This window comes from Falco punctatus, assembly GCF_963210335.1.
Source record: "Falco punctatus genome assembly, chromosome: 14".
Lineage (NCBI taxonomy): Eukaryota > Metazoa > Chordata > Aves > Falconiformes > Falconidae > Falco > Falco punctatus.
The window spans coordinates 22,001,618-22,019,151 of record NC_137594.1 but is presented as its reverse complement, the minus strand read 5'-3'; the positions used below and the strand labels follow the sequence as shown (position 1 = coordinate 22,019,151).

Here is a 17,534-nt window from a genome sequence, read left to right as displayed (position 1 = left end):
GCGCCGCGCGGGGGCGGCAGCGGCCTGGCGCAGGGGTCACGTGGGCGCGGTGAGGGGGGCGGCGGGGCGGCGGGGCCATGAACGCGGAGCGGGACCTGGCGCCGCTGGCGCCCAGCGTGGTGCGGGCGCTGAACGACAAGCTCTACGAGAAGAGGAAGGTGGCGGCTCTCGAGATTGAGAAGTGAGAGGCGGGCAGGGGCGGGGGGTGGCCGGGGAAGCGGGAGCTGGGCTGCCCCGGCGCCCCGAGGGTGGGCGGCGGCGCGGGAGCCTCCTGCGGCGCCGGGGGGTGGGACCCGCTGTGCCGCGGGAGGGGAGCGGCTGGGCTCCCGGGGGGGGCTGCGGGGGCATCCTGACGGGGTCCAGGGCACCCGGGGGCTGCGGGCCCGGGAGCCCGGGGAAGGGGCTCAGGGGGCACGGTGGCCCTTCGAGGGGGAGGGGCTGCTGTAGCCCTGTCAGGGACCAGTGGGGCCAGGGGAAGGCGCAGCGGTGGCCCTGTCGGGCCAGTGGGCCAGGGGAAGGGGCTGCAGTGGCCCTGTCAGGGGCCACGGACTGAAGTGGCTTTGTAAGGGGCCAGCAGGCCAGGGGAAGGGGCTGCAGTGGCCCTGTCAGTGGCCAGCGGGCCAGGGGAAGGGGCTGCAGGGGTCCTGTCAGGGGCCAGCAGTCCGGGGCAGTGCCCGGACAGGAGGGGCTCTCCCCCAGAGCTGCTCTGTGTCTCCCAGCCTCATCCGACCGGTTGTAGCAGGGACCCGCCAGCTCGAGGCCATGTCCCAGGGCAGGATTCGTGCCAGTGAGCACAGAAAGCCCGGCCTGATGATGGGTCCCCAGGGCCATTGCACAGCGCTGCGCGGGGCAAACGTGTGAGCAGTTTAACTTTAGAAGCTCAGAACTGCATTACTTGCTTTTCTGCAACGCTGATGGAGGCTGCCGGCTCTGTGCCAGCCCTGCGCACAACTGGGGAACATGAGGGTCTCACTGGGCAGGAGCTGCAGCAGGCTGGCGCTGGGGCAGTTGTGCCCATCATCAAGGGCCTGTCTCATGTCAGCCGGGGTTTGTCTCCTCGTGGTGCCATCCCCCTTTCCCTGAGGTCTCACCCTCGTTCATTGGGTGCTCGGTCCCAGCTGCAGAGGTGGGAACACGCCTGCCTGTCATCCCCGGCCGCTGGGTGTTGCGGCCGCTGGGTGTTGCCTCGTTCTCTCTGCATCACCGCTGTTTGGATGGAGCTCAGGCCTTCCTTTCCAAAGGTCTGCAGGTGCCTGCTGGCGTGGCCGTGCCCCCTTGTGTTGCCTGCACGCCTTTCCTGCGCTGCTCTGGGTGCTTTGTGCTGCTCTGGTCCGCAGCTTTGCCTGGGAAGGACCGTGTACTCCCCAGGCACTGCCTGAGAACTCCGCTGATGGAGGCGATCTGAAGCATCCCCTCCGGGCAGCCGCTGGGAACCATGATTGAAGCCGGAGAGGCTGACTTTTGGGTGGGAGATGCAGCCAGGGACGTGGGGATGGAGCCACTCTGCTGAGGGTTTGGTGGGAGGCGTGGGAGGGATGCGGGGTGGGAACTGTGTGCCTTCAACATGAGTGTCCTGCGTGGGAAGGGTGTACATGGGCAGCAGAGAAAAATGGCTCTTAAGGTGGGGTGTGTGCGTGCTCAGGTAGAAACTCAGCTCAGTTACTCCCTTCTGTTCTGTGTGTTTACCTTTCTCTTGTTTTCTCTCTTCATTATAGGAGTAGTTTTTGAAGGGTGGGTTGTGACAGGTGTGCTGCACTGTCCTCGTAACTCCAGCCTTGGGGATACTTCAGTAACTGCCCCTTTGCTGCCGCTGTGAGGGGTGATACTCCTCAACTTAGCTAAGCAGCTCTGCTCTGAGTTATTCTGCCCCAGGATTAGGGTTTTGTTGTTGGTTTATGCCATCCAAAGTCTGATTTGGAGTCAGAAGGTTCAGCTGACTGAGCTGGAAGCCCAATTTGGGAAAGGTATGAGGAGGAAGAAGGCAAGAGCCAACCCTTTCTGCAGATACAGAGGCTTAGACCAGCTAAAACCCATCACAGAGCAGCACTAGCAGTGTCTCTCCCCTGTCTGTGGCATCGAGCAAGGAGGGACTCGCTGCCTTTTAGCTCAGGTACCTCCTCATCCTCTGGCTGGTAATGTGGGAGCAGCTCCTGCTGCATGCAGACCCTGATGCTGCTAGTAGTACCTTTTTGCCTTATTAGTTAAATCTTGAGCCTATTAAACTTTTGCAGGAAGTCTGTAAAGTTATTCCTGTTCAAACAGAGCTTTGTCTGTAAAATCTAGGCAGTAAAAGGATCACCCCGACGGTCTGTGCTGCTCAGTGGGACTGGAGATGGAGCTGTTTTCCCTAAAGCAGCGGTTTGGGGGAATGGGTTGGGCCGTAACTGTTGGAGAACTCTGCTTGGGAGCAGGGAGAGTAAGGGGGGACTGCGTGATGCCCCCAGGGAGAAAGGGGGCAGCCGCTTTGCCTTGGAGCAGAATGAGAACACAGCTGGCGTTAGTTGTTCTGGGAGAAGAGTTCATGAACATTTTCTATAACAGTTTTCCTGGATTATCAAGTGGAATACTGGCCAATGGTACTTGTCTGGGATAGGGCAACGTGAGATTCAATAGAGTGCTAAAAACCCCTGTGTATGGAGTTAGGCAGTGGAGGTTTTTGCACCTTCTGTGAAGACTAAGGTAAAGATCCTTATCTAGGCTGAGATCTTGAGACGCATGGGTCCATGTAATGTATAGAAATCAAGGGAAAAAGAAAAAAGAAAGCGTTGCATTGGCCGGGAATCGAACCCGGGCCTCCCGCGTGGCAGGCGAGAATTCTACCACTGAACCACCAATGCTACAGCTGCCTGCACAGCTGCCTGCACAGCTGCCTGCACAGCTGCCTGCGCCTCCCTGGCTGGCCAGCAGCTCTGCCGCAGGGGAGTCCAGTTGGGTGACCCGGGAGCTTGAAGCAGTTGCCCAGGCTGGAGCGGGGTTACAGGTCTCTCCATTCAAGTGCAGCTGATGTGTTAAATATCTCTGGGGAGGAGCAGGTATTGCAGATGGAAACCTTTGTTTTGTGTTAAGGTTTGTGTGTTTAAGAGTATATTTAAATATACCGTTAGTAGCTTATTTAAATATATGGAGTATCAGCTGAAGCGATGTGTAGGTGGCTGAAAAGGTCCAAAATCTTGGCGCTGCATATGTGTCTGGTGGGCAGCAATTCCCTACCAGGCCCCCAGCGCTCCTGGTGTGTGCTGAGCAGTTCTCTGCTGCCGTCTTGTGCCGTGCTGGGGGTGAATGACCCTTGTAACCCACCGCGTGGGAGAGGGTGTTTGAAGATCTGGTGACTTCTTCTCCGCAAGCATGTGACTGCGGTGAGGTGGCCCTTGAGAGTTCACCCTGGGCTGGGAGTTCACGAACTGTCTAGGAGGCTGCAGGCTGGGAGCAGCAAGATGGCAGCAAGCCCCTGTTGGATGTGAGCGGGGAGAAGGGGAGAGCTCTGGTTTCACTTGTGGGCTCCTTGAGCATTCCCTATTTCAGTACTGCTTTCTCTGGCATTTGTCGTGGCTGAAAATGCCTGTTTCTGACAGCTGGGGGGGGGAGCTGAGCCCCCAAGCATTTGTATCAGGCAGAACCTAAAGCCCCCCTGGGTGCTTTCGTCTTCCCTCCCCAGGCTGGTGAGAGAGTTTGTGGCTCAGAACAACACGTCTCAAATCAAACACGTGATCCAGATCCTGTCGCAGGAGTTTGCGCTCTCCCAGCACCCCCACAGCCGGAAAGGGGGACTCATTGGCCTGGCTGCTTGCTCCATCGCCCTGGGCAAGGTAGGTGTGGGTGTGGGTTTTCTGGCTTGTGTGGGTTGCAATGGGAGAACAGTGGCTTGTCCTGGATCAGTGTGATGGGAAGATTCAGGCTGGCAGCGCTGCGGCCCCCCAGCTCTCCCTGTGTTGCAGAATACAGCTGGGTTCTCTTTGGGTTTCCTCAATACACCCAGCCGCATCCTTTGGGCACAGGAGCGCTTTCTGGCCTGGACTGCATTTTGGCAGCCCCCTAAGCATGGCTTAAGTGCATCTGTCCGTCCTCTGCCTCCAGCAGCTGGGCAAGACTCAGCAGGGTGGGTACTAATTTGTGTTAATGAAGCTGAGAAGAGTTGCAGCCCTTCCATCTCCCACCCCCAACTCAGTCGGCTCCGGCAGTGTGGGCAGGGCCTTTGGGAAGCGGGGCTAAGGTATGGACCAAATGGTGGCAGAGTTGTAATCAAAAGAAGCAAGAGGCATAAGGTGTCGAGCTGTGTTAGCTTGAGGTAGCAGCTTTCTGTTGGGCTTGGCAGGAGTTTTACTTGCTGAACTCGTGGGTGGCTCTGTCTGATTCTGGAGGTGTTATATTGGTGCCTCTTGCATGGGAAGTTGGCTGATTTCTGTCCCACTTTTTCTATAACTTTTCTCTCGGTAACGAGAACAAAGTCAGTAAGTTGCCTCCAGGGCTATGCCAGAGCATCCCTGTCCCCATGGAGGGGAGGATGGACTCTGCAGGCTCAGAGCTCCATCGGAGTTTTGTGTCAAACCATGCGGCTGGTTTTTGAAAGCATCTGCAAGGGAAGGAGTCATTTTGATCCATGGTAAGGTGTACATCAGTGAAAGCAGAGGGCGCAGGAAGAGCAGGTTTTGCCTGTTGGAAGAGCTTTGAGGTAGATTTTAATTTTTTTTTCTCCTTCTAATGACAGTCATGATCAGTCTGAGCGGGTGCTTTGAAGCCTGACAACTTTTGCGTTAGCGGTCTTTATGCTGGTGGCCAGGGGCTTCTAGCAGTGCTACTGTCTTCGTCATCTTGTTAAAACACAGAATCTCTTTGCAAAACCCTTCTCCCCGGGATGCGCAACGCTCTGCTCTGCCCTCAGCCCAGGCACGTAACACGCCTGCTCCTCCTGCACAGCGCAGGGACAGGCACGCCGTGCTGCTAGGGCTGCTGGTGCAGCTGGCTCTAGGGAATGGGGGAGCTGGGTTTGGTGGTCTTGAGGGACGCCGCTAAAACTTTGAGTGGAACTCTTTAATCTGCTAGCCCATGTGCTGTTGATTTTCTTACTGTCTCCTTTACTAGATATTCGGGAAGTGCCAGCCTGTTTCCCCAAACTTCAAAACAAGCCAACCTCCTGCATTTACCTGTGGGTTTGTCTGAAACTCCCGCTGTGATGGTGAATCCTTAAGCAAGTCTTCTGGGGTGGGGAGGGTGCCTTGTTAGCAAAGGGTCAGCCTAGCACGGTTCTTCCATGGTCCAGGAGAAGAAACTTCAGCGTGTCAAATCTTGCTTGCAAATCAGAGCCCCACAGTGGCTTCATCCAACAGCTCCATAGGCTGAAGCTGTTCCTTGTCTGGTAGCTGGAACCACGGTTGAGTTGGTGTTTCTGGAGACAACAGGGCAGGATGGTGCTGTGGGGGCTGCCAGTCGTCTGTTTCTGTGAAGCCTGTACCCACCAGCTCCTCTGCACTACCCAGCTCCTGACTTTTACAAAGAGTAGCCCAACAGACCAAGGGCTTCTTTGCTTAAATGAAGGTGCAGGTAGGCTCAGTCTGTCGCTCTCTGGGATGTTCTCCCTGGTCCTGGAAACCTTGGTGGGTTTACACTGAAACCAGCTGGCAGTGTGGGATAAATCCTGGCCGGCAGCTGACTGCCGTGAGGGCCAGCGACCGCTGGCTTTGCTGGGCATCTGCCTCATCTCCTGCCGGCAGGGCAGAGGGAGGCAGGGACGGTTTCTCTGTGGGCCAGTCTACCGCAGAGATGGGCAGAGTGCAGCGGGAAACAGCCCCTCTTGCTTTGAAAGGCACTCGAGCACTTGAATAACTGCCTGAACTTCTTGCACAGCTTTGCAAATCAAAACCAGCTGAGTACAGCTGCAGTGATTGCTTCAGTGGCTGGTGTGGACTTCCTTGAAACAACTTCTCACCTTGCTCAGTTGGCTGTCACTGTACCTGAATTATAAAATTCAATAATTTCAGTAATAAAAGTTAAAAATTCATGAATAAATCCTATCCAGCATAGGTGCACTAAGCCATTGTGGGCCTGAATTTTTGCAGTATGTTCCAGGGCAGTGCCATCTCTTCCCTCTCCCTGTGGTGTGGTCCTCAGCTAACAGGTCCTCTCCTGTCCACCAGGACTCTGGGCTCTACCTGAAGGAGCTGATTGAGCCGGTGCTAACGTGTTTCAACGATGCCGACAGTCGGCTGCGGTACTACGCTTGCGAGGCTCTCTATAACATTGTCAAGGTGGCCAGGGGCTCCGTCCTCCCACATTTCAACGTACTCTTCGATGGCCTGAGCAAGGTAAGAAGCTTCCTCTCAACCCCCATGTGCTTTTCTTTCTCACACTGGAGACCTAAGGCTTGTTCCCTAGTCCTCGTCTCGTCTGGATCAAACCAACCAAGTTGTCTGCAATCATCTTTCCAACTAAACTGGTTTGCTTTGAGCCCAGCAGGTCTGAAGGACCAAAGGAGCAGTTCCTGCAGCAGCACAGTAGCCACTGATACTGTGGGTGATGAGTTCACTGTAAGATAGCTTGTTCTCTGTTCTCACCTCCCAAGACGTGTTTTCCTGTTCCTTGTTTAGTGGTATTAGAAAATGAGGCTGACGGCACGGCTGCAGGGGAGGTGGCTCTGCAGCACTATGGCTTTGTGGGGTGTGTAGGGTCGATACCCTGTCTACATCTGCCTGTCTCTGCAGCTTTTCACTGGCAAGTTGTATTTCTCCGCCACTTGAGAGCGTGGCTGCTGGCCCGTGAAAACCTGCGTAGTCAGGGGAGGTGACGGGTGCTTGGTGCCCCCCTTAGGAAGTTTCTCAGGAGAATTTGTTAGGGCCTGATGAGGAGGTGGAGATAAAGAGACTTCTCTGTGTCCGTCCCTGTGATGCCAGAGGGGAGCAGCAGTCCTGTGAGCCTGCTGGGAGCTTCGCTGCAGAGTGGGGAGCAGAGCTGGGACCCACTGCTGTAGTGGCTCTTGTTTTTGTCATTCACAGCTGGCTGCTGATCCTGATCCGAACGTCAAAAGCGGCTCTGAGCTCCTCGATCGGCTTCTCAAGGTATTTTTTCTCTCTAGCTGAGAATCCTTGGTGCAGGCTGTGGGCACGTCCTGGCTGGGCACGTGTCTGTCCCCAAGGCTGCAGCTGCTAAAACCATCCCTGCTCAGTCCTGTGGCTACTGTCAAAACATTTCTTCCCCTCACTGACCGTAGCCTTTTAGATTGAGGAACTGGTGGCGATGTCAGGCAGCTGGGTCAAAGGGCTGGCAGGTTATCACAGTGTCACATGTGCATTCAGCTCTTGGGAGTGGGTGTCTGGAGGAGCAAGGTTTTAATTCAAGTGGAGTTGCAGCCCCATTCAAGGCAGCAGAAGGGCTGTTCCTTTGCTTCTCCTCCCTTGCCTAAGCAAGTAGCGATGTGAGCAGATCTGTTCTGCTGCTGATTTGAGGTGAGGGGCAGGGTTCGTAATTTGCTTGCCTACAGGCTTTTACTCTTGCAGACCTCCCAGGTTTTTTTTCTGCTGTTCAGAGGTGAGTGGTTCACTGCTAGGTACTGCCCTCACTCCTTCTCGTTATCATAGCAGTTAACACAGTCTCCGCATCACCTGCTGCAAACCTTCTTGCTGGGAGATCTGCTCCACTGCCCTGGTGCCAGAGAGTTAGCCATGCAGCAAAACCCACCAGGCGTGTAGGAAGAGCTTTAAAGGAAAGCCAGGGTACTCTCCCACCCCTGGTACGCCTGGTTACATCAAAGGTGTTTGCTCATGTGTGCAACACACCACTGAGGCATGAATGGGAGAAGCTCCCATCCTCCATCTGTTCAGGCGGGCAGGAGCCTCCTTGTCTGGGTCCCACTCAGCGTTAGTCCCTGCCCAAGGGGAATTACTGGCTCGTCGGCTGAATAAACCACGTGATTCCTTCTCCCCAGGTCTCCTGACCTACAGACCCATGCATCAGCTGCTTGTCATCTGTTTCCTGTCATGTGCCTTAAAAAAGGCTGGGTGGGAGTGGCTGTGTGGACGTGGTGGTGGCCATCCCTCCTAACACATTCTGCTTGGGCTCTGCAGGACATCGTGACAGAGAGCAACCAGTTTGACTTGGTGGGCTTCATCCCACTGCTGCGCGAGAGGATTTACTCCAACAACCAGTATGCCCGCCAGTTCATTATATCCTGGGTAGGTACACACAGTGCCATGTGTGCTGACCAGTCCAAACTCCAAAATACCGTGACCCCTCAGCATCCTGTGTCTGGGCAAACAGCAGATATTTGCAGCAATGTGTGAACTTGGGCACCTGAATTTATATGGATGGGATTTTTTAAGGCAGCAGAGTTTTTCACCTGCTTCTTTAAATTGCCAACTTCCCGTCACCTCGCTTTTGTAGTCTCGGGGACATCATACTTCACTTCTGCCAGCCAGGTTCAGGACGTTGCATACCAAGTTAGAAAGCCAAGAGTATTGCTGGTATAAATGGCTATACTGGATCTAGAGGTTACAGTCTCCCAAGGGGCAGTGCCAGACTGCTTTCCATCACCCAGCAGCGATATGGAGGGATGTCACTCTCCAGGAGGCAAAGTATATCTCTGCCTGCTTTCTCCTTTCTGTGCGAGGCAGAGGCTCTCAGTGCCTAGCCCGGCTCTGGGGAGAACGTGCCTCTGCGCGCTCTCTTTCAGCCGTACTGTGTGCCATCCCAGGTCTGCCTGCACACATCTTGGCAGTCATTCCTGATCCCTGCTGCATTTTACAGAGCTGTGACTAGAAACATAGCGATGCTGCAGGCTGATCGTTTGCTTCCTCTGCTAACTCAGCTTCTTTCTGAGATGGGCAGCTCTGAATTCCTCAGTATTGTGCTAGATTTGTGCTGGTGATGTCAGTTAGCTTCTGCAAAACTCACCTCTTCTTTCTTATTCCTCCCCTGAGCTAGATCCTGGTTTTAGAGTCTGTGCCTGACATCAACCTCTTGGATTACCTGCCAGAAATCCTGGATGGGCTCTTTCAGATCCTGGGAGACAACAGCAAGGAGATACGGAAAATGTGAGTGTGGAGGCTGGCCGAGTGCGAGGGCTGTGTCTTGCTCAGTCTGTCCGTCACCATCTTCATTTATTTGCAGCTCTTGTGTAACTGCAGCAAAACCACGTGTGCATGGTGGGAGACAGAGCAATCTGGCTGTCTTGGTGAATCAAACTGTCCTTGACAAGGGCCTCCCTTCCCCAGCTTGTTGTGGCTGGAGTGGCTGTGGAGGACACTGTGGTCTGTGCTGGGGGACCAACTGTTTTGGCTCAGCTGAGTTGTTGCCTTCCTGGCCCTTGCACCCAGTATCAGAGCCACAGAAGCTCACGTGTGCTTGAGGTATGAGCTCTGTGAACAAGTTTGTAGCGTCTGAGCCTCTCTCAGCAAGGTTGAGCACCAACCCAGCTTCTCCTGGGTGGAGAAGAGAGGCAAGCATTGCAAGCTTGCTCCTCAGATCCATTGCTGGTCTCAAGACAGAAGCATTTTGAAGCACAGGCTGCGTGTTCTCAGGGAGGTCAGAGGATCTTGGCTTCTTGCACTGGAAGGGAGTAAAACTGAACCTGTTCTGTAGGGCACAAGGAAGTGGTGAGATTGGATTGGGTCTGTCCCACTGCCAAACCCTCCTGGGTCTATCCCACTGCTAAGCCCTCCTGGATCCTCCCCACTGCTTTGGTTCCTGGTGTCTGCTTGTTGAGGAACAAGCACTGAAAGCTTTGGGTATCACCTGCCCTGCTGCTGCCCTCTCTGCTCCGCATCCCAGGCACACCTCCATCTCAGCAGAGCCTGTGTGGCTCTTAAGGGATTTGCAGGAAGGTGCAGGGGGCTCCAGACCCTTCCTTGCATCTGTGCAGTCTCTGCCTTGGGGCAAGGTGAGCTTGTCAGCCTTGTTCTTCCTGGCCCTGCCCCTGTGCGGAGGCATGCCTGCTGTGCCACCAGTGTCCTTTCTATATATGTGTGTAGTAGACTGGTCTCCGGAACTTCTCTGTAATGTCTCCAAGGTGACTGAGCACTAATCACCTGCTCTGCCTCTCTGCAGGTGCGAGGTGGCTCTCGGGGAGTTCCTTAAGGAGATCAAGAAGAATCCTTCCAGCGTCAAGTTTGCAGAAATGGCCAATATCCTGGTGATCCACTGCCAGGCGGCGGGTGAGTTGCAGGTAGCATCTGCCTCTGCGTTTGTGGTGCCCACCATAGGTTGAGGCCAGGAGTTTTCCAGCAGGCTGTTCACCAGCTCACCCACTTGCCTTTTCTTGGTCATTGTGCATGCAAATCCCGCTGAAAGCAGGGGAACAGGCAGCTCCCACAGTTGGCACTGCTGCTTTTGTACTGCTCAAATACAGGTCTGGCATCCTCCTGAAGCAGAGGTACCTGACAGTAAAATATCTGGCTGCGGATGGCACCTGTGGGTATCCAGCACATCCAGAAGGATCTCCTTAGGGACAGGAGACTTAAGCATGATGTGCCTGGCGCTTTGTGTTAGTGCTGCGCTGTAGCTCCTGTGGGTCTGCTGTGTAGGTAGTGGCAGAGGGTTACAGCTGTAGTTAGATGTGTTTCCTGAGAAGGATCTTGTCTGTGAGCTGTGCTCATTGATCTTAAACTGCTCTTCAAATGTTACTGAATGGGAGTCGGTTTCTTATGAGATAGAAAAATAGAAATGGATGAAGACTGCTTGTTCTTGATTAAACTGATGCCAAGTGAATTTACACTGCTCAAGCCTGAAATGTGGCCTTGCGTTGGCCGACTCGCCCAGCAGTGCTCCTTTTTTTCAGGACCTGGGGAGGTTAATAAAACCCCAGCTCGAGGAGTGATGCTTGACTCAGACACACAACTGCTACAGGTGTGACAGAGGAAATATCCTTGTGCATTGGGGAGCTGGACAGAATATTTGTAAATGAGGAAACATGGGTTATGGATTGAACTGGGTTAAGTCTGAAACCGAGTGATTGCATTTAATCTCAGCCTCACTGCAGATTCAGGTTTTGTCTGTCTCTGGGACTAAGCTGTCCCAGACAAGGATCTCTCTGGACTAGTGATTCTGGATGGAGCAGAGGCAGCTTTCTGCTTGCAGGTGGTCCTTGCCCTGTGGAGCTTGCTCAGCTGCCAGTGCTGTCCTTTCCCTCACCTTTGCTTGTCTGATGTCTTCCAGATGACCTGATCCAGCTGACAGCCATGTGCTGGATGAGGGAGTTCATCCAGCTGGCTGGCCGGGTGATGCTGCCTTACTCCTCAGGGATCCTGACTGCTGTCCTGCCATGTCTCTCCTATGATGATCGCAAGAAGAGTATCCTTGTAACTTGGAGCTGCTCCCATTCCTGCTACAGCAACCCAAAGGGAAGTGCCTGTTTCCTGCCCCTGGGGCGCAGGGCCAGCTGCATAGCTGGAGAGGGCCAGGATAAGTCCTCCCACCAAGTGCTAGAACCCACACTAGCCCTTTGGACGTGAAGGGGGTTGCAATAGCTGGGATGGGGAAGCCCTGATGGGGCTGCAGTGGCTTCTCCATGGCTGGCCAGATGTGGCACATAGCCACATGTGGGACTGTGTGTTCCTTACAATGCCTACATTCAGACATCAAGGAAGTGGCAAACGTGTGCAACCAGAGCCTGATGAAGCTGGTCATCCCAGAGGACGATGAAATGGACGAGGCCAAGCAGACCCTACCAGCAGAGCCCACCTCAGAGGAGTCCCTTTCCAAGCCAGAGGCAGCATCCAGCAGTGAGTTCCCATTTGTGTGAACCATTAGAGGTGTGAGGAAGGCCAAGGGGAAGGTCCTCAAGAAGTTCTTGAGTTGGTTTGGTGTCCTGGGGCAACTCAGGGCACGTGGGACCTGTGTGCTTTCTTTGAGCCTTGTGTCCTGTTTGACAGATGATCCTCTGCTGAGGCAGACGTGTTTGGTGCTGTCTGCGTAGCAGGGTCACTGTGATCTGGGCTGGAGCCTGAGCAGTGTGGCAGTGCTGTGTTCCCTGGTGAGCACCCCCATCCCCTCACTGTGCTTCACTTTGGCTTAGTCATTAAGTTGACCTGAAAAAGATAATTTATAGTGCAATGTTTAGTGTCTTGCTACATAACATGGGAAGAGAATAGACCACCTGTCCTGCAGTTGCTGGTTTGGGAGGAGCTACCGTCTGCCAAAGGAGAGCTCAGAGAGCTGTGTTAGTCCTGGGGGAGCATCAGTGTGTACATGGAGGATGCCTGTGTTGGGGAAGGGTAGAGAACAGAAACGAGAAGAATTTTGGGTCCTTTCCACATTCATGTTACTCTTGAGACCATCACGTGGGTATTGTCACAGTCCTAAAATTTCTAGAACAGAACAGGCAAAAGTTTGCAAGCAGGATGGGAGACCAGGAAGAGGGTTCAAGTGAGAAGAAATTAGGCAGAGAGGGTCCTGGTGGACCAATGCCTGAAAACAGCAGCAGCTTTAGCCTTCCAGCATCCCTTTGAAGCTGTTGACCTGGGATGACTACATGCTACTTCTGGTACATCTTTGTCCAGGCATATGAAATACGTGTAACATTTAAATCACGTGGGCTAATCTGTTGTTTTCTTCTGGGGCTGCACATTCAGCCCGGTGCTCTTCTGTAACACACCCGCAAGTGGCTTTTGGAAAATCCTGCCATAAGAGGGAGCAGGAAGGTGGGAATTAAAAGGCTGAAGGCTTTTCTTGTGCAACAGCAGCTGGGTTGAAGGCAGGGAGTCAGGGAGCTGCAGGGCCGGCAGGAGCAGGCAGGAGCTAGCAGCAGGCAGCACAGCATTGGTGGTTCAGTGGTAGAATTCTCGCCTGCCACGCGGGAGGCCCGGGTTCGATTCCCGGCCAATGCAGTAGTGTTTTTGGAAGACATGGAGGGGAAAGATCTAGTGCTGTAGCACAGCAGTGAAAATTTAACTTTTTTTATTCCTTATTTGTCCCAAGAATACCTCCTTTTATTAAAACCTAGTAGAAGAGCTTGAAAACATTCAACAGAAAGTTTAATTGCTTTAATCTCTACCCCTTTGGGGTCAGGTTGCACTTGAAGCAGGCAGGATCAGATAAACCTGTGATGCTTTTGCATCGCAAACTCAGAGCTCTGCTCCCTGGTTGTGCTGATGTGGCGGTGCCACCGTGTGTGAGTAGAGGCTGTTGGCACAAGGGGGCATGAAGAGTCAAGTTCATCCTGTCGTGCTTTGTCACGGTGCTTGTAAGACCCAGTTTTAGCACAGAGCAGACTGGAAAGCTGTTTGGGTTGCTTGGCTTCCGCATGGATTCATGCTGTGGGAGAACTGACCAGGTGGAGATGTCCTGGGTTGGATTCAGCCTTTCCTGTGCTTGTGTGGTATCTCTAGGCGTTGAAATCTGGATGATGAAAGGTAGCTCTGCAGTTCTGAGCTCCTTCTTTGGGAATGGTTGAAACAGTCAGAAGGATGTGTCTGGGTCTCCATTACAGAGGAAAAGACCCAGTTTGGGGCAGAGGTTTAAAGCTGTGCAGCCTGCATTTTGCCGGGTGAGTGCTGTCCTCCACCAGCTTCGCCCAGTACCTCTGGCATTGGAGAAGGGTTTGACAAGGAGTGTAAGATGCTTGCTGCAGGCAGAAGGGATCCTCAGGTTCTCTGGACCCTCAGACAATGGATGGTGATGTCTTTGCAGAAGGTCATGCAGCTAGCTTTCCAGCCTCCACCTTCCCTGCCATCCCACTAACTGTGTCTCCGGTTTACCTGCCCCCAGGCTCTCTGGATGCATCTGGTGACTCGAACTTCAGCAACAGCAGTGTCTTCACAGTAACCAGGTAGGGTATGTTTGTTGCTTCAGAGGGGCTTGAGAAGAAGGGAAGGCTTCTCAGGGTACACACAGTGACTGACAGATGCTGACAAAGCTGTGGAGAAAGATGGTCTGGGCTGAAAAACAGTTGGGGTCTCCTGGGTCACAGTGGGGTGGACGACTGGGGATGCTGTAGGAGCTGACTGCTTCTCTCTGATGCATTTGCACCAAAATTTCTTGACTTTGTGGTAAATTGAGGTGTTTTCCCCTGCAGGAGACCTTGCAAAGCCCCCTGGGGAGGTCTGGGGAGGCAGCAAGTGCCTGTGCGTTCAGGGTTCTGCACCTCGCCTGCCTTCAAGCCCCCATGGTGGCGCACTCCGGCTTAAAGAGATAGGGTGGAAGTGGGGAGAAGGTGAATGGTTGCCTTGGTTATGGCTCTTTGTAGCTTGGCTAAAATAGGAGACGTTTGGTTCCCTCCTGCCTTTGCAGAGGAGTGGTGGTAGTGGAACAGTGATGTGCTGGTTGGCCAGAGATGCAGAGGCCTTCTGAGAAGGTGATACGTGAACTGTCTGGGGCTGGCAGAAGAGCCTGGAGAGCGCTGGCCCTGCTGCTGGGCACCGCAGCCTTCTGTGCTGCAGTCCTGGCAGCCCACCACGGCACGCTGCTGTGGGCTTGTGCCTGGGGCCATGCTGTTCAGCTCCAACTGCCGGAGAGGCAAGGGGTCTCGGCAGCATTTGCTGCCAGCCTGTCCCCCTGCCAGCTTTGCGTGGCATTAGTCAGCCCCGCGCCCGCAGAGAGCAGCTCCGTGCCCAGCACAATCTCTCCCAATATCTCATCTATCTCTTCTGCAAATACCTTTCTTCCCATCCAGCTGTCAGTGAATTTGGGGACACATCCATCTACTTTTGTAACGCATCTTCCCTTTCCTCCTGCTGCCTGCAGTTCTCTTCCTCGGAGGTCGTGATTTCCAACAATTTTATTGTGCTGATGCATGTATTTATTTGTTGCTGTGGGCCCCGAAATAGGACGCGTTACTCTATCTGCATCCTACCAGCGTGATGCCCATCATAATGCATCCTAGAGCAATGCAGGCGTCAGCTTTTCAGGTTGATGGTCTGTACCCTCTGTTCCTTTTTTGCACTCATGCAAAGCCCAGCTACTGCCTGGTCTTAATCATGCCCCTAATTTTTTCCTCTCTTGAAAGCACAGGTCTTTTCATTTGTGTCTAGATTTTCGTTTATGGTTGTTAAATGGTTTTCCCTGGCTTTCCTGCTGTGTCCTGGCCTTCCTCACCCCTTAAAGTTTAACAGGTGCAGAAGTGGGTGTGCATAGGGCTGAAATTGGGAAGGGGAAGGAAAAGGAGAGGTGTTAAGACAAGTGATAACTGCAGCTCTGTGCTGAAGAGCTTGCACGTGGGGGAAAGAGGGAGTGAAGACCAAAGGGGGACAGATGCAGGGAGAGCTGGAGTGACTTGATCACAGTGTCACCAGGAGCTGGGAGGAGAACGGCTGCCTAAGCTGAAGCAGTCTGCCGGCTCCCCGGGCACTGGGGAAAACCGTCTGGGACAGGATGCAAGACTCTTCGCGTCTCTAAGAGACCTGATTTTGCAGAGAGTCTTGTTCTTGAGCCCTCCTAACCTCTGTTAAAGTGGACACTCCAGGTTTTACCCTGGGGTTTACCTGCCCTGAAGCCCATTTCCCCATCCTGTGTGATGTCTGCTGGCTCAGCATTGGGACCCGAAACATTTTCACCATGGTACCTGTTGTGGGGGACTGGCATGGGGCTGGGGGGCTGTACCTGGCCAACAAGAGCCCCAGGTACCTGCCTGGTGCTCCATCTATTCCTCAGGCTGTCTGGCTTGGCTGTGGAGCCAGGGGAAGGTGAGAGCTGGCACCTACAGCCAGCTGCAGCCTAATTCACACCAGGGAGCAGGCAGCTGCCTGCATGCTGAATGCCCACTGGGTGTCAAGACAGGACCACAGGAAACCATAGCATTGCTTGGAAAAGCTGGGAAGCCTGCAAGCAGAGGAAGTTGCAGCTGCCTTTTAAGATGAAGTCACTCTTTGCTTGTGTTTTTGTTCATGTCCCCCCTGCTGCTTCCCCCAGTCTCCCCGGCGAGAGAGTGATGGAGCATGGCCCAGCGCCAGGCATCCAGCTCTCACGCCCCCTTCTCCTGCCCTCCCCACACAGCCATCTGCAGAGGGATAGCACTGCAGCAGCGACTAAAGGAGGAGGACCTCGGTCAGCGGGGGCGGAGGAGCTCACGGCCCCGCGGCTGCAGAGGGATGTCTTCCATGGAGATGCTATCCAAGAAGATGACGAGGTCTGAATGCTTGATGCATAGATGCTGGGCATGTTCCTATGACCACAAACTGACACATGCGTCCCCCCTGCTCCTAGAACGTGCTGTTGGCAACCCAAAATGCTGCTAGGGTAATTGCCAGCTTCACTTGGAGGGACCTTCCTGGTGCCATTTACTAGGAAATTAAGACTGTGCCTGTGCTGAGACAAAACTGACTCCTGGGGGAGCCTGGCTGCACAGGGCTGGAAGGGCTCTGTGGCTCCCTGTGCAGGTGGGGGTCCCTCCTTCCAGCTTCTGCCAAAACTGCCTGTCATTGGAAGTGGACCAGAACCATAATGCAGAAGCACTGGAGCCTTCCTGTGGCCTAGCTGACCATGCTGATGCTGCGATTGCTGGTGTGAGCCTGGATCAGGAAGGGGAGTTGGAAGTGTGGCTGCTGGAGCAGAGCCCAGGCTTCCTTCCGTCGGTCTGAGCTGCTGCAGGAGAAGATGCAGATGTGTGTCCTGCATCACTGGACCAAAACAGCTGGAAAGTGCCTTTTAGGCTCTTGTAACTGTGTTGGCATTTCGGTACGAGACCTGGACAGTTTGAGACAATTTCCTGACCATGCTGCTGGTTGGACAGTCAGGCACAGCTGGCCAGTGGTCAGCAGGGCTGCCTGGGTTAGATGCATGGTGGTTGGACAAGGGTGATGGGACCACGGTCCCTCACCAAACAAGATAAGGGATATGGGGGCTCTGGAAAAGCCTTTGTGGTCATTATTGCTGCAAGGAAGGCTTCTTGTTTTGGGTGATGTTCAGGGACACATGGACACGTAAAGCTGCTTGTTTCGCTGCAGAAAGGGCAAACAGCTGCCACGTGGCTTAACTGCCCGAGTCTGCATTTAAATCGGACTTTTCAATGTGGTAGTTAGAGCTTAGTACAAAGCTAAATTTGCTGCTGCGTGTCTCATGCTGGAAGTTGTAGCCCCGTGCCCAGAGCCTGCAGCTCTCAGGTCCAAGGTGTCCTCTTGGGAAGGCTCCTCCTGACCTTTCTCTCCAGCCTGGAGTGAGTAGATGGGTTCCCTTCGCTGCTCCCACTGCGCCATTGTGTGGATGAGCTGGAGGGGGATGTGGGGCACTCTGCACCAGCCCTTCTCGTCGTGATCTACATCTCGCTGGACTGGGTGCCTCTGCCTAGACCTTCTCCTCATCGCTTCCCTGGGAGATCAGCTTGCGCTGGTGCTGCGGGCACTTCCAGTACTTGGAAACCGCAGTAAGCAGAAGGAAGCCAAGAGCGCCAAAATAAGAGCAATGGAGGACGAGAAAGCGACAGCTTGTGGCACCGATAGCAGAGAGGAGATATTTACCTCCTGGCCACTGGCTCAAGCCTGTTGAGCAGCACAGCTGCCAGCCCGTATGGGAGCTGCCCTTGTGACTTGGACCACAATAAAAGAACCTGGATATTTCCACCCTTGGCAAAGCCACTTCGCTGGGCCTGCTTAAAGGCTAGAGCCTGGCCTCGACCTTAA

The 17,534-nt window shown here is 54.1% G+C and overlaps 1 protein-coding gene across 1 annotated transcript in view; it reads left to right on the top strand.

Moving 5' to 3' along the window:
• Positions 1 to 27: 27 nt before the first annotated feature.
• VAC14 (VAC14 component of PIKFYVE complex) overlaps positions 28 to 17,534 on the top strand; it is a 64,011-nt gene continuing 46,504 nt past the window's right edge. Inside the window, exons 1-10 of the mRNA XM_080410962.1 lie at positions 28 to 181; positions 3,656 to 3,806; positions 6,132 to 6,299; positions 6,987 to 7,049; positions 8,055 to 8,162; positions 8,911 to 9,020; positions 10,033 to 10,139; positions 11,140 to 11,274; positions 11,559 to 11,705; positions 13,690 to 13,750. Of these exons, the coding sequence (XP_080267088.1) occupies positions 78 to 181; positions 3,656 to 3,806; positions 6,132 to 6,299; positions 6,987 to 7,049; positions 8,055 to 8,162; positions 8,911 to 9,020; positions 10,033 to 10,139; positions 11,140 to 11,274; positions 11,559 to 11,705; positions 13,690 to 13,750 (1,154 nt within the window). The 5' untranslated portion in view covers positions 28 to 77. The remainder of the gene's footprint in view (positions 182 to 3,655; positions 3,807 to 6,131; positions 6,300 to 6,986; positions 7,050 to 8,054; positions 8,163 to 8,910; positions 9,021 to 10,032; positions 10,140 to 11,139; positions 11,275 to 11,558; positions 11,706 to 13,689; positions 13,751 to 17,534) is intronic.